The sequence below is a fragment of the Felis catus genome, chromosome A1, assembly GCF_018350175.1.
Source record: "Felis catus isolate Fca126 chromosome A1, F.catus_Fca126_mat1.0, whole genome shotgun sequence".
NCBI lineage: Eukaryota > Metazoa > Chordata > Mammalia > Carnivora > Felidae > Felis > Felis catus.
The window spans coordinates 189,786,361-189,809,545 of record NC_058368.1 but is presented as its reverse complement, the minus strand read 5'-3'; the positions used below and the strand labels follow the sequence as shown (position 1 = coordinate 189,809,545).

Sequence of the window (23,185 nt, the reverse complement as noted above, 5' to 3'; positions counted from 1 at the left end):
CAAAGAGGGGATCATATTAAACATGCCCAAAATTTTGGTGATAACATTCCTTCTCCCTGGAGCATTTTCTAAGTGTTCCAAAAAACCCACGTTGGGGTTTTTACACTATTTTTTAAAACTTCCCTTAATATTAGACTCACAAAAATGTCTATACCTTTCATCTTACCACTCTTGTTTTTAGTATCTGTTATTTCATATTCTTTTTTAATGGATAGCTTTTCCTTTTAACCTTTTATGTTTTTAAATTCTTATCTGACGGCTGGTTTTAGGCCTTTTATCTTGCTTTACATCTCACTTATTTTTAACCTATTAAAAAAAAAACCTTGATTGATCTTTACTGTTGATTTCAGTTTCCTATCTTGTTTATTTTAAGTCTCATCAGTATTACTTTTGGGCCCTTTTTTTCCACTGAGTTTTTAAAAACTTTTAAACTTTATTCCAACCTCTTCAAAGTTCTCTATTTTTAGCTTTAAGTTCTCAATCCTCATTTAATAACGTCTTTCCTTTTTTCTTGCATGTTTTACTTATTTTACATTTTATAACACATCACTGAATGAACAGAAACAGCACAAAGAGCTCAAGAAAAGAGAGGAATTGGCTCTTCTCACAGTCCCTAACTCTCACACTTACTGCTGTTTTTCTGGCCCTCCCGATGCAGGGGTAACATTTTTCACAAGGATCAATGAAACACGTATATGAGATACTCAAAATGAGATTAGCTTTATTAAGTCCCAAGGGGTGATAAAATTCTTCTTCTTCCAGATTAGAGATGCTTTTTAACAATAAAATTATTAGTTTTCATGTATTTGAGAAGGAGCAACATTCAGGCGGCTTCACGATTTCTCAGGGTGAAACATGATCTGCAGGGTACATGGTAAGGCCAGGCAGACTGCATGCAGGTGCTGGGTGTTTGGAGTCATCTTTGGGAGCCTTTTCCCTCAGAGACTACATCTCTAGTCTAGGCTCCAACATTTAACAATGTCTCCATTTGGGGTGTGTTCTCCACTTATCCTTCAAACCATGACTAGATTCAGCTTCCTAATATATTTACCGTTGGCCATGTGGTCCACCACAAATTCATCACCACCTTCCCCAAGTATTTTCCTCTTTGTGTTATCAGTGGACAGTACCATCCAGAGTTACGGCTTCAACATCATAATTCATTACTTCCCTCCCCTCCTATTCAGCATTAAAAGTCCATTTTCCTGGACTTTTCTACCTACGGTGGTTCCTAAGTGTCTCTAATATGTCCATCTACTTCTCCCTACCCACGTTGCCACTACCTAAGCGCAGGGTCACGACCATTTCCCACCCAGATTATTGCCAACAATCTTATAACTAATGTCTCTGCTTTTCCTCTATCTCCCACCAGACCGGAGCCAAAGTGAACTCTTGCTGAAATACAAATCCTATGTAACTGAGCCCCCATTTTTTAAATCCAACAAAGACTTCCGTTGGAAGCCTTCAAGATGAAGTCCAAATTCCTTAACATGACAAAAAGTCTTTCATGTGGGATATCAATTTATTCTTTCAGTCCCATCACCATCATTCTCACCTCAAGGCCTTTGCATGAATTGTTTCCTGTCTGTAAGTCCTCTACCCACCCAGCCCTGTCACCAGCCTCACTTCACCTTATCATCAGGGTTTAGTTTAAATGCCACTTCCTCCAAGAAACCTTCCTTTAACTCTGGGGATCTGCCTATATGCTCTTCATAGCACCCTGCTCTTGAACTAAAACTAAAACTAGTGTACTATAACAGGCACATTTGTTTTCTTGTCTCCCCCTCTGGACTGAAAACATCCAGAGGACACAAGTTGTCTCTATCTTTATTTTTAATTTTTAGTTTATTTATTTTGAGAGAGAGACAGCATGAGCAGCAGAGGGCAGAGAGAGAGGGAGAGAGAGAAGGGGAGAGAGAGAGGGAGAGAGAGAGAGAGAGAGGGAGAGGGAGAGAGAGAGAGAGAGAGAGAGAAAGAAAGAAAGAAAGAAAGAAAGAAAGAAAGAAAAAGAAAGAAAGAGAAAGAAACAAACAGACAGTATCCCAAGCAGTCTTGTGTTGTCAACACAGAGCCTGACGCGGAGCTCGATCTCACAAACTATGAGATCATAATCTGAGCCGAAATCAAGAGTCAGACACTTAACTGACTGAGCCAGCCAGGCACCCCTGTCTCTCACTTTAAAGATCCCCAGTGCCTGTAACAGACTTGGTGATAGCAGATGTTCCATAATATTAAGTAATTGAGCAAATAGGTTAAATAGCTTCTTCCCTTTGACTCAAAAAGTTCTGGTGTTCAGGACCTACCTGATCTGGCTTCAATCTACCTGCCTAGCCTTTCTTCCCACTGCTTCTGTTTTATTTCCTTTACGGGATAACAACTGAAATTTAAACATGCCCTTTCTTACCTCAGTAACTGTTCACTCCCAGAATTATCTCCTTTCAGTAAAACTCAAACCTAGTTTTTAACAAAGATGCAAAAGTAAAGTCCTCCTGATTCCTGCCAACCCATAACCTCCCCTTCCTATGGTAAAATAAACATTACATTTATAACTTTTATGAATTATATTGTACCCTATGTAATAGTTATGTATGAACATATCTTAATTCCCCCTTAAAACACTGTAAGTTTTTAAAAAACAAGTATAGTTGATCTTCCTTATTTGAGGATTCTGTATTTGTGAATGTGCTCACTAAAATGAGCACTACTAAAATTTTAGCATTACTAAAATTTTGTAAGACTAAAATCAATATTCACAGCACTTTCATGGTCATTTGTGAATATGTGCAAGGAGTGAAAGATTTGACTCATCTGTTGGGCACATTCTCAGGTGAGGCCAAAAGGCAATGTTCTGCCTTTAGTTCTCATGCCATAAACAAGTGTCTGTTCACTGGTTTATGCAATGCCATTATTTTTCACATCTTTGTGCTTTTTGTTGGTGATTTCGCTGTTTAATGATCTCTAAGCCTGGTGCTGAAGTGCTGTCTAGAGTTTCTATGTGTAAGTATGCTGTAATGTGCCTTACAGAAAAAATACCTGTCAGATAAGCTTTGTAACGTGTTGTTGGGCCCTGAGCTCAGTGTCACTGAAAACAGTATGTATATTGAGACATCTTCATACAGAAACAGACACAAAACATGGTTATGCACTGACTGGATGATGAAATGTGACTAGAGGCCCAGAGGAATCTAACCTGGGAACAATGGTTCGGCATTTGCTAATTCAGTTTTTGTGGTGACTCTAGTAGAACCTATGCACCTCAAATAACAAGAACTGACTATAGCATATACTATGCATTTTTATTCCCCTCTTAGTACCTAACCATGAATGTCTCATATAAAATGGGTATTTAATAACTGACCAGTGAATACACAAATGAAATCTATAATCTCTTGGTAAGAGAGAGGGTGATGGAAGACAAAGACAAAAACAAACAAAGAAACAAACAAACAAACGGAGATTAAGATACGAACAGAGGGGGCTAAAATAAACAATCTCTGACCAACAAATATACAAAGAGAATGACGTGAGAAATATCACTTTCTCAAAAAATTTTTAAAAAGGCCATCATGGTGGGGCACCTGGCCGTCTCAGTCAGTAGAGCTTGCGACTAGATCTCAAGAGTCGTGAGTTCAAGCCACATGTTGGGTGTGGAGCCTACTTAAAAAAAAAAAAAGAAAAGAAATGAAGCTATCCTGGAATAAAGTTTCAATCTCAGGTCTTCTGAAGGCATGGCCATAAAGACTTGTTAATTTGCTATATCCCCTAAAGTTAACTTAGTAACCGCTAGCAAAGACTTAAAATGTTAAGACATGTTGGCAGAATTCTATGTCCACAGAAACATGTTTAGAGCTAAAACATTGAAATCAAAGGCTAAAAAAATACTTCAAAAACTTTAAATCTCTTACTTATGCTCAGTGTCAACTATCGATTTAGGAGTCATCAAGGGTGACTACAGATGCTGTACTTCTCATATAAACAGCCCTCATTTTGCATGGCGCCCTGTTAACTGAAACTGGTACATACTGGAACCACGTCTTTGCTTTGCACGATCTGTTACTAAAGAAGAGCTGTGCAAAAGAGTTAGGCCTTACCTAACTCTATGGCCCAGGCAAGGTCCTAAGCCCTTTACAAACAATTCATCTGATCTATCAACTTTATGAGGCAGTTAACATCACCATTCCCATTCACAGATAAGGAAACCGAGGCACAAAGAGGTTAAGTATCTTGCTTAATACAACTATTAAGTGGTATGCTTAGGATTTCAACACAGGTAGTATGAATCCAGAGATAAATGTGGTATGCTTAGGATTTCAACCTAGGTAGTCTGAATCCACAAATGAAGTTCAGAGATTCTGATCCTAACCTCTTATGATAAAATCACAATTTTAACCACTGCCTCTTTCTACTTGTCCCCCTCTGATCCATTATCCAACTCGGCACCAAGAGTAGCTACATAAGTGGAATCATTTCACATTCTTGCTTATCAAAATTCCTCACCAGCTTTTTATTATACTTAAAATAAATCCAAATTCCATGCAATGGCCAAACATTCCCTGAGACTACCTTCTTCCACGTTCTTGCCACACTGTTCTCTTTCTCACCAGCTCTTTCTCCACTTTGCTTGCTCCACAGCATCTTCTCTCTGGGATACTTTCCTTTACTCTCTGTGCTATACTTTAAAATCTTTTAAGTCTTAACATAAATGCCATGTCCTCAGAAAGGTCTCCTTCTCCAATCCTACTTAAAACAGTCCCTCCCATTCATCATTCTACTTCAGTCCCTTTCCTTCATAACACTTAAAAAATGTAATTATTTTATTTGTTTTTATTTGTCTCTCCCCACCAAAACTTGTTTATAACTACACTTCGAGTATCTTAAAGAGTTCCAAATAATCAATAAATATTCGTGAAAATAATAAACTAGGTCATCCTGTGGCTTCCTGCAATCCTTAGTAACACCTCATCCTCTGTCATTTGGCCATCTCACATGAGAAGCATGCCTATAATTTCAGTCTTTTTATCAGAGATTATATAAACATTAAGAATACATTTTAATTCATTCACTAAAAGAGGATTACCATCATATATTATAAAAAAAAAACACAAAAAACACCTCTATCTGAAAAAATGTTATCAGTCTAAAAGGAATGTGGGTATGTTATTTTCAAATTACTCCTCATAAATTCCAACATGGCCAAAGGGATACTACCTATGTTGAAATCAAACACCAATGTTGCATCTCCATTAATTTTGTCAAACTCTTCTACTCTCAATGTGCCAATTACTTGTATTTGTTTTAATTATTTAAACTTGTGTAATTTTGCTGCTTCTTCACACACACAATGTTTTTTGTAATTGTTGGAAAAATGCCACTCTCAACTATAGCCATTTTTTTCCAATTTAAGTCAAAAGGATTTCATATTCCAAATGAGTTATGTATTTGGTTTGCAGATACAGTAAGCATAAGTCTATACTTAAGATATACATCCTAAGATTATCTACAGAAAATTAATCCTCAATACTTATTTCTACAAATGTCACACAGACATTTTACGCTTGTTTGCTAAATTAAGTGCCAACATCCAGCATTCTAATTAGAATAGTGCTGCCATAATTGAGACTTAAATTACTCAGTAATCAGCAGCTAGCATAAACAATTCAAAATCCAAACAAGGTATCACAGGAGAGAAGTATATGAATTACAGGTAGATGGCTGTAACAGGGAATACCACTGGAAGAATACATTCTACGGGAGCATTTTATTGACATAATCAGATTATCTACAATATATACACTTGTAAAGCACATGCTGCGATTTTTGTCTTTTCATACTTCATTGATTTATGGAAAGCAAATTACATTGCTGCAAGTGGGAAAAGCATGGAGAGAACAGCAATTCCGTTAAAGTTTCACAATTTGAAAATAAAACCTTAATTATCCAAAAGAAAATCACCACCACACTTCAAAAAACTTCTTTGTCCCATGTGCCAACTCTTTGTACTATAGGTGTTTCTACATACTAAGAAATTCTAGCAACATCTTAATTACAACAAAAATCTCTATATATAATCTTCATTCTAAAAATCTGCCTCACCACTAAAAGTAATCAAAACCAAGGGTCCTTGGAGAAATGGCTCATTCCATGGATGAGGGAGTAAAAGTACAGAAAAAGGTTCACACATCTTGTGCCAGAAAGTGAGAAAATGCTTAAAAAAAGAAAAGTGCCAAAAGGACATAAGCCAACTTTACAAGGCTCCTGTTGACCAAATCTGTGACAATTTGAGTACTGAAATAAATAAGGACAGTAGGGATTACAAGGCACTGAATAAAATGAAAATCCACAAAGGAGGGATATACAGAGGGGGGAAAATGAGAGCTCTTCCTTACAGTAAACTGGTAATTATATATTGAAGGACGGATTGTGGGGGAAGGTGGTTCAAGAGGGAGGAGTCATCATTTTTAACTATCACATCAAGGAAGAAGCATCAGTAGATGCTAAATTGGGGGGGGGGAGGGGGACGGAGTTTGATGAGGAGAGATCTTAAAGTATCTCCCCACAGACTATTTATTAGTTGCAACGAGAAAAACAACTACATAAGGGAGAAACCAGACAACGCCTTTAACTGAGTGCTCAAAATTAAAAGAGCATACACACCTTGTTTTCCTCCTGAAAAGGACAGGTTATTACTTAATGTAATATCCCAGCTCAGAATACTTACCTGAGGAAACACCAGCTAACCTTAAATTGAGGAATATTCTATAAAATAACTGGCCTATTATGTTCAAAAATACCAACATCGTGAAAGGCAAAGAAAGATTAAAGAACTCTTCATTAAAGGAGACTTAAAGAGTCATGACAATTAAATACATGATTCTGGACAGAACTGTGCACTGGAATGAGACAACTGACACAATTAGAATATGGACTACAAAGAGATAAAATTACTGTTTCAATGTTAAGTTTTCTGAATCTAATATCCATACTATGGCCATGTGAGAGAATCATCTTTGTTCTTAGGAAATGCACACTGAACTCTGGAGGTAAAGGGGGCATGTAACCTACTTTTAAAGGGATCAGGAAAGTGTGTGTGTGAGTGAGTGTGTGTGCATGCGCATGCAGAGTGGAAGAGGAAGAGCGAATGTCGAGCAAATATGGCAAAATCTTAAAAATTGGTGAATGTGGGTAAAGGATATACAGGTGTTTTCCTTACTATTGTTAAAATTTAAATTTCAGAATAAAAGTTTATTTAAAAATCTGCCTAATTGCACAATATTGTGAATATACTAAATGTCACTGAATTCAGCATTTTAAAATGGTTAATGTTGTGTGACTCTTACCTCAATCATTTTTTTTTTTTTTTTTAAATTTATCTCTCTAGGTAACATACATAACTTGGAATGAAGTCAAACTTCATGAAAATCATTGGTTGGGCTTATTTCCTTTTCATTTTGAGCTATCATTTTCTTGATTCTACAATTTGGAGATCATATATTTCAGTCTTGAACTAGGCAAGAACTAGCTTTCTCAAGCCCAATCACTCTTCCATTAAAGCATCAAAGAGTTTAGATACAGAGTGTCCATTATGCTTTTAGATACAAAATGCATTAAGTTTAATTGTTAAAGTTTATCAGAGTTAAAACACATAATGAAATTGAGGCTTACCAGATCTTTAAAATTAATGTCATTTTATATTTAAGTTATAGTGAAGGAACAATTAGTAATGTAACTTACACAAATTTTATCCTTTAGGTAAACCAAACACCACATCTCCTGTGTCAAACCATGTTAGCATGTCAAGCAGTCTTAAGTATTGATATGAGTAAAAAATCCTCACAGTGAAACATTTTACTCAACTAATAAATAGGACAAAAACACCCTCAATGAAACTCTCAGGACTTCTAATTCCAAAGTTTCCACGTATCACAGTAGCCTATTACCATATTTAATGGCAAGTTAATAAAAGCTAGCAAAATGTTATATTTAGATACAATAGTGATAGAATATTCATGACTCTAAATAACTAGGACGCCCATTCCCACTTGCTAGAAAAACTTTTAGTCAAATATTTAGCATAAAATGTTTATTGGAAAGTTGTGGAAATACCAGTGATTACAAATTCAATTGTATATCCTGTGATACACATTATCAATTCAGGTACCAGTTCCTCAAGTGCAATTTCTAATGAATTTTAAAAATCTAAGCTTCCAAGGTAATAAAATTTAAAAGCCTAATCTCTCAAGGTCCTCTTTTTTTTTTTTTTTTTAAAGTATGGAATATTATTCCTATTCAACAACCAAAACCACTCCTACTCTATTTAAAGAAGCTTTAGACTTGCATTGTTTTGTGTGTTAATGGTGAAACAAATCTTTCCCTATTGATGACAGTTGTTTAAGTTGTTTAGTTAGTAAATCAAAAAATTTTTTTTATAAAGAAAGGACAATGTGATCTTTTTCTTGTCAGGAGCTATCATATGGTTTCACAAACAGATCAAATATCTAAAGTATTTAAAAATAAGTATAGTGTTAAGAATTTTATTTGTGTTCTAGCTTTTTACAGGTATGGATAGAATAGCCACTAAAATACTTTTAATAGTAAAATTTTACTGTTAAAGGGGTTTAAAAGTTTATTAAAAAATTTCTGCCAACTTCTAAATTTCTATTAACTGGAACTAATCTAAGGAATTGTTACTCTACTTAATTCTAATAGAACAGTCTTTGTTCATCTCTCTCTTTTAATTTTGGGTTATCACTTTTTAAAGCTGTCTCACAATGACAAAACTAAATAAACAAAATGAAAGCAATAAACAAGAATGTATTGAGAACTCACTGGTAACATTTCCACAATACATTAACTCATTTAATTCTCTTAACAGTCCTGGAAAGTTGACCTTATCCTGTTTTATACAGCAGAAGTGGACAAAAATCTCTTAATTTATCAGGTCTCCCCTTCAATACCCCTTCCACCACTCATTTAAACATAAAATTGAGGGGCACCTGCGTGACTCAGTCGGTTAAGTGTCCACCTTCACTTCATATCATGATCTCACGGTTCGTGGGTTTGGGCCCTGAGTCGGCTCTGTGCTGACAACTCGGAGCCTGGAGCCTGCTTCGGATTCTAGGTCTCCCTCTCTCTCTCTGCTCCTCCCCTGCTCATTCTCTCTCAAAAATAAATAAACATTAAAAGAATTTTTTAAATAAATAAATAAAGTTGAAATCCAAAGCAATCTGCTCAACTTGGACACACTCAAGACCATTTATTTTTTCAAATATGTGGCACCCTACTTCTGCTTAAAATACCCTATTAAGATAATTTTATTAAACATATTGCCTAACTCCTTCAGGAAAAAAATCTAAAAGGAAGTACTGAAATTAGTTAACCTTAAAAAAGAAAAAGCATAAAACTCTTCTGAGAGAATGATAAATTGATGAGATATTCTGCACTGGGACAACATGTGAAAATTACATCTTTGTAGACACAAATGCCTGATATTTACAGTGTGATTACATGACTAACAGATTTTTTTTTCTATCTGATTAAGTTCAGAAACACTGCCAAATATCAAACACTAACCAAAAGTATGTAACTAAAAAATCCTATCAACAATGCTAAAACGAGAAATCCTGCACCTACCTCAACAATGATAAGTTTATAAAACTACCTCCATATGTCAAATACTTTGATATTTCATTTAAATTAATAGTTTTTCATTTTCATCCTTGATTGATTAAACATGGATTTATCCAAATGTACTTCCAAATCCTGAAAACTAGATTCAACTTTTCTGATATAAAGGAAATTACTTCTAGAACCTATCAAAATTTTGAGACCCTTATAATTTATTCCCCCTCAAGCTCTAAAAAAACCCAAGTAACTATACTTCAAATTATTTAATTTGGACTATTTGATTGGAATAGAAAGGGGACTTCCTTTTTCAATGGGACATATTCTCAGAGTATTCACTGATGTCACCCTATGTTCACAACCATCTGGGTGCAGGTTCTTATCAGTGAATCTACATCATTATTTCACCTGTTTCAGATTTTGCACTTCATGTTTGATACCTTATTCAGCCTCATCTTCCTTTCAGGTAAATATGCTTTAAAAAAAAAAAAACCGGGGGCAGGGGGCGCCTGGGTGGCTCAGTTGGTTAAGCGTCTGACTTCGGCTCAGGTCATGATCTTCCTAGTAGGTTGGAGCCCTGCCTTGGGTTCTGTGCCGACAACTCAGAGCCTGGAGCCTGCTTCAGATTCTGTGTCTCCCTCTCTCTGCTCCTCCCCTGCTCACTCTCTCTCTCTCTCTCAAAAATAAACACTTAAAAAAAAGTGTCTCAGGATGTATCTCCTTCATGAATTTTTGCTCAGTCCTGTTCTTTTTATTCTCTGAATTTCAAAAATATTTACATCCTGTACCCTAAATTCAGATATCATACCATCTTGTATTACTCTCTATTTCTTGTTCATGTGCTTTTCATGTGTTTTTCAAGTGCATCTGCTTGACAGAATCATAAATGCCACTGGAACCATAAGGTCTGTCCCTCATAGTACCCTACAGGGCTCATGGTAGATGTTAAATGAGCACTCATTGAAGGACCTTTATGAGGTATGGCCAAGATTAGTAAGGATATCAGTAATATATTTTCAGTTACTGCATAACATTTTAATACTTAACAATCTATGCCAAAAATACAGTACTTGGATAAGTATATAATGGACTAAGAAAAATTATTTCTAAATACTCAGTCTGAAGAAAAACTGAGAAAAGTTGGGCATAAATTACAGATTAATATGACACAGCACTAAGGGCACAGCAAAGACCACAATCAAAAAACTATCTGAAACTTTAATAAGTTGTGGAAGCTGGTTACAGAGGACTACTAATTCTGAAGCACATAATGTTTATAAATGTCACACTTAAAAAAAAATTATATATATATAATATATATATATAATATATATATATATTATATATATATATTATATATATAATATATATATAATATATATATATATATTATATATATATATTATATATATATATATAATTTTTTTTTTTTGAGACAGAGAAAGTACAAGCAGGGGAGGAGCAGAGAGAGTGGGGGAAAGAGGATCCAAAGCAGGCTCAGTCAGTGAGCCCGATGCAGGGATGAAACTCACGAACTGCAAGGTCACGACCTATGTCAAAATTGGATGTTCAACCAACTGAGCCACCCAGGCGCCCCATAAATGTCACAAATTTTAGGATTAAGTAGTGAATACCTTCATTATAATAGCTAAAGATTTTCTTTTGCACCTACATAAATATCTGTTTGCTTTCCTTCTGTTGAGGGGCATCTAACATATAGACATTATTCAAAGTACATCAAGAGTCCAGAAAATTTTTCTTTTATGACAGGTACATATGGGGGGAAAAAAGAATAAACACTCAATGAATTTGGTGCAGAAATTTTAAATATTATGAATATTTCTCCAAGTAATTTTTAATTAGTATAAAGTATACACTGGCAACTCACCTTTATTATAGTAAAATATTTTTTTGATACTTATGTCTTGTAAAAGTTAGCAAAAACTGTTAAATATATGTTCTGAAAGTAAACACCTATATTTAAATCTAGACTCTATTTTCTAGATGTGTTACTTTCAGCAAGTTCCTGGACTTCTCTGTGGCCTATTTGCTCATCAATAAATTGAAGATGATAACAATTTGTCATAATTCTTATTGGCACATGGGAGATACTAAATAACTATTAGCTTTTATTAGAAATACATGGACTTAGAAGATTTCTTCAGTAATATAAATCAGCTTATCAAACTTAACATAGTCAAAGATATTTATTGAGCACCTACTATATAATATACACTGTTCTAAGAGTTAGTAATACAGCAGTAAACAAGACGAAGTCCCTGCCTTCAAGGAGTTCACATCCTAGAGGCAGCAGCAGAATACATGTAAATAAAAGCAGAGGTGGAAATGAGTGACTTAGGTGGATGCATGCTATTTTAAACAGAAAGTGAACAGAGAATCAGAGAGTAATGGAAGACGGGGTCAGAGGGGGTAGCAGAGAGCCAGATCGAGTACAGGCTGAGAGGCAGGGAGATGAGAAGTGACTTGAAAAGCTGAGACAGATCTGATTTAGTATTTTTCAAGAATCAATCATTGCTGTGTGGAGAGCAGACTGCAGGGTTAAAATTTTTATTTGGCTTCATGAGAAATGAGCCACACTTCAAAAGCCCATTCAGTACCAAACTTCTAAATATAAGGCAAACACATCAAACTAAGGATGTTACTTAACCATTGTGGTTTAGCTGCAAATAAAAAGTTTTAATCAACAACCCTAAGCTGAAGAACAAATATGAGAAAAATCAATAGAAAAAAATCCTCAGTATATTTATTTGCATTATTCTTTAACGATCTTCTAAAAATACATGAAAACAAAAGTCAAAAAAAACCAGGAAACTGAATTTTCAATGCATATATTTTTGCTATTTTAAAAATTTAAGGCTATCTGAATGAGAATTTTTGAGTGAAACATTTCAAAAGCATGCATACACATTTACCACATAATGGTGAATGGTGAATTTATGTGGAAATTGAAAAAAATTATTGATATTTGAATTATGTAGAACTTACATACTTTCCTAAGAATTTTGAAACTAAACAAATTTGCATGTCAAAAGACATTCTAAAACAATTGGCAAACTCAAATACAAAACATGCCTATTGTTACGCATTAACAAAATTACTCCAACTAATAATTCATTAGCTAAATTTATCCACAAATCATAATTAGCTATAAATTAGTTCCAACACGGGAATACATTATGTTCTTTTACCTGTGTTTAATTTTCAGGCTAAAGAACTCTGGTAAGCCAAAAGAATTTCTTGCCAACTTGGGAGAATGGGCTGAATAATCGGAAAGCCCTTTCTGCAATGTGTGTTCCCTGTATATATTGCTCATCTATTGTCAGAGATGGCAAATTTGATTACTTAGAGGGTTCTTTTTCTTGATACTGTTCAGTTTCTTTAAGAATTAGGGGATGTCTGGGTGGTTCAGTCAGTTAAGTGTCCAACTCTTGGTCTCGGCTCAGATTATGATCTCGTGGTTCAGGAGATCAAGCCCCACATCAGGCTCCATGCTAACAGCATGAAGCCTCCTTGGGATTCTCTCCCTCTCTCTCTGTCTCTTCCCCCTCAATCCCTACCCCTGACCCCTGCATTCATGCTCTCTCTCAAAAAAATAAACTTAAAAAAAGAATTAACTGTCAAGTTCAAAAAATAAATCTTTTTACATTTTAGGAGAATGTTTTACATTAGTACTATCTTTAATATCTTTAGAAACTACAAAACAAACTGAACAAAGATTAGCAGATAGAAATTGCAATATGTCTCCCCAAAGACTTTATTCCTCAACATATCTTTTTAAAGAATTACTTCTACTTCTGTAACATGTTTTCAATATTAAAAGCATTTATGACTTGGTGAAAACAACACATGGCATACACATCAGAGATATTTATATGAGTTTTCCTATATGTAGGTTAAGTTGTCCATTCAGGTGAAGAGTTTTATGAAAGAGTGCTCACTGAAAATAATGATGCATGGATTAAGACACAGTCCTTACATACTTGTAAATAATCTAATCTAACAACAATATTTTCTTTATTCTTTTAAACACTATATTCCTTTGTTTTTTTCTATGTTATAAATGATTTTCTGCATTACATAACAATAGGTATTTCAAGAGTTTATGTCAGGTAATATGCTAAGTGTTTCACATGAACTTAATCCTCACAAGAACCCTGTAAAATAAGTATCATCTCCATTTTCCAGACAGAAAAATTTAAGAGATATTGTTCCAACGTCCAAGACCACTGTTTCTTCATAGTAGACCTCAGATTTCGATTCAGTTCTGATCTCTGAACCAAACTGCTTCCTAGATCCATTAAATATCACCTGGAGGTATAGTAGAAGAATGTGTTTTGCTAGCAAATTACTATAAAAACATATAGATAAACATATGTAATTAGACCAAACAAGGAAAGCTCATGAAGTGACACCTTAAAAAAGCATAAAAGAGGGGCACCTGGGTGGCTCAGTCAGTTAAGCATCCGACTTCGGTTCAGGTCATGATCTCACAACTCGAGGGTTTGAGCCCCACATCAGGCTCTGTGCTGACAGCTCAGAGCCCAGAGTTTACTTTGGATTCTGTGTCTCCCCCTCTCTCTGCCCCTCCCCTGCTTGCACACGCTCTCTATCTCTCTCTCAAAAAACAAACAATAAAAAAAGGCATAAAAGAATAAACAGTTTAAATACATTGTCCAAGAATGTTAAGTAATGTCAGTTGAGGTTAAAAGGAGTTAACTTTTTGTACATAAGAGCTAATACAAATACTAAAAAAGTACTTTTTCACAGCTAGATATATCTTAATATGAAAGATAAAACAATAAAATTTCTTCAAGATTAAAATGTTATTTAAACTGCCTATACTCTTGGGTCACTTGGGTAGCTTAGTCGGTTAAACATCTGACTTCAGCTCAGGTCATGATCTCACAGTCTGTGGGTTCGAGCCCCGCATCAGGCTCTGTGCTGACAGCTTAGAGCCTGGAGCCTGCTTCAGATTCTGTGTCTTTGTCTCTCTCTGACCCTCCCCTGTTTGCGCACGCTCTTTCTCTCTCTCTCAAAAATAAATAAACGTTAAAAAAAATTAAGAGAAAAAAAAGCTGCCTTTACTCTTTATTTTTTCTTAAAAGAATTATTAAGTAAACACTAGAAATAAGTAAGAGGGGCGCCTGGGTGGCTCGGCTGAGCATCTAACTCTTGATTTCAGCTCAGGTCATGATCTCATGGTTCCTGGGATCAAGCCCCATGTCGGGGTCTGTGCTGACAGCACGGAGCCTCCTTGGGATTCTCTCTCTCCGTCTCTCTCGGCCCCTCCCCTGATGGCACTTTCTCTCTCTCTAAATAAATAAACATTAAAAACTAATTTGTTTAAAAAAAATGAAATAAGAAAATAATTTAAGAGCACACAAAAAGGTTCAACTGTGGAGCCATACTGTAAAAACCAGAAGTATTAACTAAATAAGTGGTACTTAAAATTAAATTAAAACACACACACACACACACACACACAAGTACTTTCAGTGGATAGATCAGTAAACAAACGAAAAACTACTTGTAAACTAACACTACAGGGCACAGAAAAACATAAGAGACAACTAAGTGATTTTTAAAAGCATTTTGACAGTAGTACTAAATTGGCTAATTTAAACTACAGAAATACTGGCAGAAGATAAATTAAATTCTTCTGTCTTTGGAATTAAATTCTTAATATCTTCTTATATCCACTTACCATAAGAGAGGGCGGATAATTAATTATTTCACTAATAACAATGATCTATTATTGGTTCCCAAAAAAGTTGATAGGGGAAGACTAAAAAGCTGACAATCATGTCTGCTTTCAAATTCTAAGAAGCAAACGGAACAGAGATTTACTGGGAAGACAGGGAAAATAAGGGGGAAACCATCTGGTGACTAAAAAGCAAAACTGACAGTAAGTTCAAAATATAGTGTAATTGTAATGGCAAGTTTCTTGAAGGCAGGGTACCTGTATTATACTTTTCAAGTTCAGAAAATACAGTACTACTCCAAAAAAAAAAAAAAAAGTATTATCTGTTGAAATAACTGAATGAAATATTTTCTTAAAAAGTAAAACGTTCTCCTTCTGGAGTCTAGACTAGGTAACAGTAGTTTCTATAGCTCTACAAACATTTAGGGGACAAAACCGCATGTTAACACCAACAAAAATCAACTTATAAGGGAAAACGCAAGCTATGCTTAAGAAAATAAGAAAGGACTACCAACAGCAGTTGCCCACCAATAGTAGCTGGCCAGCACTATTTGAATCACTATCATAAAAAGAGTAAGGGCCACCGATGAAGTAGATTTACCACTAGTACTACTCTGTGCAATGGAAGAGAAGGATTCACTGGGCTTGAATAATAAGTAGCCATTTTGATCTACCACTATCTGTCACGTTGACTACATTCCCAAAGTTTGGAGAAAAAACAGAACACAACTGTAGCAACTTTTAATTTATACCATGTGTGGGATAACAAAATATCAAAGAATCCAACTTTATGACAAGAAGGCAGGTCACACGATGATAATGGTCAAGCTAGTCCTAGTTGGTGGGAGTGGTGCCACTTATCCCTTCCTGCCACAGCTGCCTTTCATGCAACTTGAGTACAAGTGGGAGGAAACTGGTACTCTCAGCTCTGGCTGGCCTATGACTTTATCTGCTTTTCCTCAGTTCCACAGTATTCTGCACACCAAGCCATTTAATACTACCAGGAGGTCAACAATTGTGGAAAGTATGTCCTCACCCTCCATGTCTTCAAGCTCTCAAAAGCCAATATCTGAAATACATCGTTATACGTCAGAACTGCCACCATACTTGATCTAACTGCAGCTCTAGGGAACACATTTTGAAAGAAAACATTTTTCTTTCTCAAGTAAACCTCGCTGGGTAGGGATATATGCTAAATAAAAGTCCTAGTTTTCCTGAGTCATTGGTTGCATTTATTTACTGCATAAAGCATTTAAATATAACAATTATTGATTACCACTTTAAAAAAAAATCCTTTTTCAGCCAAAACTGTCGCTGGAGAATGACTTTCCAAAATCTACGTGCCATTATGAAATACCAGTTCCATATCTCCCCCCTGCCCACGCAATGGAAATTCATGTCTCCAAATAGCCAGTAGAGTTGAAAACAGACTTTGTCTACCCTCATCCTCTCATTTTACTGATAAGGAATGTATCATTTGGATATTTATGTGATTCTCTGCAAAATTATACATATGGCTAGCTTAAAAGGAAGTATCAGAATCTGAACCCAGGTCTCTAAAACCCCTAACTTGTGCCCTTCCTAATACATAAGACCTCATTCTATTAATCCAAACTCTCCGAGCAGTCCTTAATCACTTCGTTTCTTCATTTCCAAGTTCCCTCAATACCTTATTCCTCTAATAATCAAAGCAGCCATTCTACAGATTGGTTTCTCCTCCATTATGGCATTTTAAGGTGAAGAATCTAACTGGACACTGTGCCACAGGTACTGGTTCTGTAAGATGCTTACATTTTGAGGGAAGAATTTTTTTCTCTCCTGCCAATGAAAGATGAAAATTAAATTCTAAGTATTCAGTAAAATAACCTCACATTCTAATCTTAATATCATGTGTCAGACACCCACAAAAACTTTAAAAAGTCCTTGGTGGCAGAATTCTTACACGTTCCTGAACTTGGTTCAAGTCTCCATTTTAAAATGGGTAGTAAAAAGGAAGACAGAAGTTCTTTTTCAACAACAGTTCTTCCATTAGATGACTTGATAACCACTTATGTGCCAAATTTCACCTGAACACTTGAAGACTGGTAACATGAGTGATAAAGACAAACAATAGCAAACGTACAACATCAGCAGGAACGTTGCCTTGATTTCTGTCTCCTGAAAAACGTATATAGCTTCTGCAAATTTGTGAGTACCACAAACTTAGTTCTCTAAGATAGCAAGGTTTCTCTTAGATCTCTTTTGCTGCTCTCTGGCTTAGAAATAAAGAGTTTTGTAGAGACTTTTGGACTTTCAAAACTATTTAAGCTAGTATCCAAGTCTTTACACTTGGATAAACAACCAGTGATCCAATAAGGCATGCACGGTGTCCACTGGGAAAAAATTAAAAATATAAAAAACTAATGAACCTGTATCTGGAAAAGAACCATGATTTTATCTTTAGGAAGCAAAGGGCATATAAATAGCAAAACAAACCCAAAATAAATGTCTGAGGACTTAATGATCAAATGAACAGCTGATAAAGGAAAAGTATTAAAACAAACCATTTCTCAAACGTGGAGTTTCTCTTTTAATGTTTATCTCCCTCTCAATGCAGAACATCTGCTACAGTCATCCAAAGTATACTGATCTAAATATACTGTGGCAAGAGCTTTATATGTAAAGTCCTTAGTCCTTCAGCTTTACAACGTTGTAAGGTAGGTATCTATCATTATTTTCATCCTGCACCTACGAAAGCTGGGGCACCTAAAGTTACTTAACTTGCCAAGGTTACAGAGCTTGAACCCAGCTCTGAAGGCTCTAAAACCCATGTCCCTTTGGTGCTCTACTGCCTTCTTGGTAGCACAGCAAATTGGAAATATGGTCAAATTCTAAGTTCCATCTGACGATTATCCAAGCCACTATAAATTGTGTTTTTTGGTTTTTGGTGGTTTTTTTTTTTTTTTTTTTGGTGTCAAGAAAAACTCAAAAGTTTGCCATCAACACTTCCTGATTTTAGGTTGGGTCGGTATCACCAATGTTTCTGTCACCACACGTATTGCACAATCACTAGAAGCCAAAGGAAGAGGACTGGTTAAATTCTTAAACTTTATTTCCTGCTGGCCTAGAAGTCCTTAATGTTACGTCTGTTAAGTGTGAAGGTTTTTCTGGTGTAGTGAGACACTAAAGTTATAACCTAACTCTTATAGGAAATCATCTATGCATTAGTCATTTTACCTGTCAGGGAAGCTAAAAGCAGATCAACGGGATATAAACCCGGGTTGTTTCCTTCTTCAGGGTAAATTTCTTAATGACTTGTTAACTAAGCCCAATGGAACAAGTGACCCTCCAAAAATGAAATGTAGTGGAAAAGGAAACAGAGGAAAAGAAGAATCACAGTAAGTAATGTGGTGATCTACTTTCACTAGTGTTAGAAAAGCAAAGGATGAATCTCCTCTTGAGTAACTTCAGCCTGACCACAATGGCCACTTGTTACACCTACCACCCACTCCAACACTTCAGGTTCATTAGGAATTAAAAGAAACCCAGTAAGCAACCCGACCAGGCCTAAGTCTCCGCACCACACCCTGAGAACACAGAGGGTCAGTGCATTGCGTCCCCCACCTCCAAGCCTTCCCCGCTGCCCCGGAGGCAAAACCCACAGCCTGGGGCCAAGACAGTCCTCCAACCAGGGCAGTGACCCAGCTCTGGACAACCCCGCCCCCTCCCCTGACCAAAGGGTCTGTGCCTAGAGGGATAGGGGTGGGGGCAAGGTGAGGAAGGCCTGCACAGGAGAGGAGGGGGCTAACAGGATGTTTTGAAACGAGGAAGGGTCCCTTCTCACCCTCGCGGGTCTGGACCTGCTCCGGGTCGGAGAGAGAGCCGGTCGCCGCCATGATGGGACTGGCCAAGCCGGGGGGCGTGACGCGGGCAGCCCCGGGCGCAAGGCCAGCTCCCCTTCCCCCTTCCTCCCCTCCTCTGCGTGGGCCTTGGCCACAACTGACCCCCGATACTCACGCTTTGTCCACCAGCTCCCGCACCTTCCACATGTTCAACATCGTGCCCCGCGCGGGCCGAGCCGCCGGCTCCCTCCCCTGCTCCCCACAGACCCCGGAACACTTCCGCGCCGGGGCAGATCCTGGCCGGGGTCACCGCCGCCGCCCGCCGCCTCGAACTCCCCCAGTTAGGTCCTTCTCTTGCCACAGCCGCGGCGCCGCCGGTGACACGTCGAGACGCGGGGGCAGAGGCGCTGCGTGGAGCGGAAGTGCCCGACTTTCCGCCCTCTGCGCGCGGGGCACGCCGGGACTTGTAGTTCTCCCCCGGCCTAGCGGACAGGTTAAGCTGAGAGAGTTAGTGTGATAAACTTGGTAGTATTTCTGTTAGACTCTCCGGTCCTACGCACCCTTCCCCATGCCTCTGACCTTCAAAGCCAGAAACTCTGGGGTGGGGACCAGGAATCTGTGCTTTACGGAGTCCTCCGTGCTCAAGTGTCAGAAGCACTGGTATAGGATCAAGCAGCCCTCAGACACATTTTCCAAATAGTAAGTATTGTTTCTCCCTAGAAACAGTCCTGAATGTGTAACAAATACCACAGCGTGCTATGATTTTGAGTCTTCGAATACCTCATTGAAAGGATTTTCTTGTGAAATAAGTCTTGTTAAAATAGTACCTGAGGGGCACCTGGGTGGCTCAGTCAGTTGAGCATCTGACTTTGGCTCAGGTCAGGACCTCACTGTTGGTGGGTTCGAGCCCCACATTAGGCTCTGTGCTGACAGCTCAGAGCCTGGACCCTGCTTTGGATTCTGTGTCTCCCTCTTTCTGCCCCTCCCCTGCTCTCTCTGTCTCTCTCTCTCTCAAAAATAAAAGATTAAAAAAAATTACTTGAGATAGGAAAGACCCCCCCGCTAATATCCTCAAAGGGGAAAACTGAGAGCTTTTCCCCCAAGGTCAGGAACGCCACAGGGATGTCCACTCTCGCCACTGTTATTCGACATGGTATTGGAAGTCCTAGCCTCAGCAATCAGACAACACAAGGAAATAAAAGGCCAAAGACATGAAAAGACACTTCTCCAAAGAAGACATCCGGATGGCTAACAGACACATGAAAAAATGCTCAACATCACTCATCATCAGGGAAATACAAATCAAACCACGAGAGACTCTTAAAGATAGAGAACAAACTGAGGGTTGATGGTGAGAGGTGAGTGAGGGATGGACTGGATGGGTGATGGGCATTAAGGAGGGCACTTGTTGTGATGAGCACTTGGTGTTGTATGAGTGATGAATCACTGTATTCTGCTCCTGAAACCAGTATTGCAGTGTATGGTAACTAAGTAGAATTTAAATTAAAAATTAGAAAGAAAAAAAAATAAAACCTATTGCACTCTAATTCTGTGATACAGTGGTTTTATAGACAGCTACCGAATATCCTCCTTAGATACTTTATCTTCAAGCTCAGAAACTTAGTTCACACTCTATGGGAAACTAGAAAGACAACACTGTAACACATGTAAGAACTTGGCAGGTTTATATTCTTAAGCATAAGTACAAATACACACTGCACTCAGTGTTTTATTGCAATGGTTGCTGTGACTTCATTTTCTTGCTTCTTCATTTTTAACAATGGTCATGTTAGAAGTGCAAAAGAAACATTAAAATTCATTTGGCCCAACTGCTTGAATTTTACAGTGCTTTTCATTCTACACGAATGTATTGAGCAGAAATCTTCTGTGTGCCAGGAGTAGGGAATACAGCTGGGAACAAGACCAACAAGGCCTCAGCTCTCTTGGATCTTACAGGTCTTTGGAGCAAATATAATAATCAAGGAAACATTTAAGATAATTGCAGATAGAAAATTGTTGAAGAAAACAGAAGATAATGTTGAAGAGAATGGTGTTAGAGGAAAGTAACAATACAGAGTATTTAGGGCCTCTTTGAGGACTCTATAATTAAGCTAAAACTTGAATGATGAAAAGGAGCTGGACATTAAAAAAAGAAAGAAAGAAAGAAAGAAAGAAAGAAAGAAAGAAAGAAAGAAAGAAAGAAAGAAAGAAAGAAAGATCTGCCAGAAAAAATACCTGGTGGAGGGAACAGATGAAGACTGATTCACAAGGGAGAAGTGAAATTGATTGCTGCTAGTTGCGAAGCTTGTTAACAATGGTCCTAAATCAAGAACCCTGAACCTCTGACCCCTAGTTCCTCAGGTCAAGTCACCTCTTCACATTGCATCCACTTAATTATTGGAAGCAGCTTTGAAAAGGGTTTCAATACAGCTTTTGGGATTAAGGTCTGAGAGAAGCAAGTTGAAAGAATTGCCAGATAGAAAAAGCAGAAATCGGGACAAAGCTATCTCAAAGCTTTGTCAAGATAGGAATGCTTAGGCAGACATAAAGTGAATTGGACTGGTGGGTGGGAAGAGGCAGGGAAAGAGGAGCAGAGATAGGTAGACAAATGGTGCTTTCAGATGAGAAGTTTGTTTTCTGTTGAAAAGGCTGTCTGGTCCAAGATTCAAAGGATGGAATGTGGCCAGAGAAGATAAGAAAGAGAAACTACCTTGCACAAATAAGAGCTCAGCAAGTTCAGTTTCAACCAAGCAGGTCCAGGGTACATCAGAAGAATGGGCCTGGCATAAAAACAACCACCTTCCCTGCCCTGGGCCTGTTTGCACATTCATAGCAATTCGTAGTCAGCCTTCCCAGAATTACCTAGAGAGTACAATGTCATTGTCTACTTTGCTTGTTTCAACACCAAGTTTGGAAGTGTCTAGACTTACTCCAGAGTTATCACACCAGGGGCATCTAGAATGTAACGCCAAAAAACTTGCCTGTCTACCTTTGATTCTAATGGACTCAGAAGAACCAGACAAGAAGACTGGGTTCAAAAGTGGTCTCCAAAGACTAATCATTTGCATGTCAACAAAGTGTTCCATTTTTACCTTTTATCTTGCAAGTTTGTGAGCAGTTTCCATAGTAACTTCTTTGTGGCAATTTAAATGTGTCCATTGTCAAAAAATAAATGAGAAAACGTCCCACTCACCCCTCTTCAGGAAAACATACATTTTTCACTAAATGAGCTGACACTTTTAGTAAGGCCAAACCAACACAAGGTTTGAAAGCAAATGTACTCAGATGTGTGAGGTGCTGTTGTAGGCCCTGACTGCTTATCTTCTGTGGGTGGCTCCCTGGTGTTTCCTTCTGAAGATTTAATTCATGGTACATAGGTGTGGCAGCTATGGGAAGGCACAGTCTAAGTCTCTCTCCAAGAGAACCAGTTGCAAGGAGTGTGGATGGCTGACAGCTTGCAGCAGCCGCTCCTCAGGAATCAACCACAGCACTGACACCAAAGCCCTGCTCTGACTGGGCTACTCTCAGGCGGGGATTGAGTATGTTGGAGCCAGGCCATTTCTCCCCAGTGCAAGACTTCTCTACCGGGCAAGCATTGCCCTGGACTTCCCATCAGCCCCGCCCAGATTACCTCCAAGTTTCCAGTTTCGTTGCAATCAGGCAGTCTTCCTACCCAATCTTCCTTCCTCCTCTTTCGCCCTTAACAGGTGTCAGAACTTCCTTGTGGTCTGAGGCTGTCTCCACCTACTGTTGTTTCCTCTCCCCTTTCTTCTTCATAGATGTTTCCCCCAGTAAATCTCTTACACTTCTAATTCCATTTTGGCTTCTGCTTCCTGTAGTAACCAAATTGACACAACAGGCAAACAGTTGTACCTTGGTTTCAGTATTTGGCCCATTGAGTCCTGTTTTTGATCACACCTGACTATTCCTCTCTAGAAGTTGAGATAGTTGGTTTCTAATCATATTGTGAGAGTTGCCACGAGAGCCATGCATAGTATATATTGCACAAAACAAGGGCCAC

General features: G+C 37.7%; 1 protein-coding gene across 2 annotated transcripts in view; it reads right to left on the bottom strand.

Moving 5' to 3' along the window:
• The window catches only part of CLINT1 (clathrin interactor 1), a 59,315-nt gene extending 39,755 nt beyond the window's left edge, over positions 1-19,560 (bottom strand). For both annotated transcript variants that reach the window (XM_003981309.6, XM_003981310.6), the window contains exon 1: positions 19,340-19,560. In XM_003981309.6, the coding sequence (XP_003981358.1) occupies positions 19,340-19,380 (41 nt within the window). In that variant the 5' untranslated portion in view covers positions 19,381-19,560. The remainder of the gene's footprint in view (positions 1-19,339) is intronic.
• Positions 19,561-23,185: the final 3,625 nt, after the last annotated feature.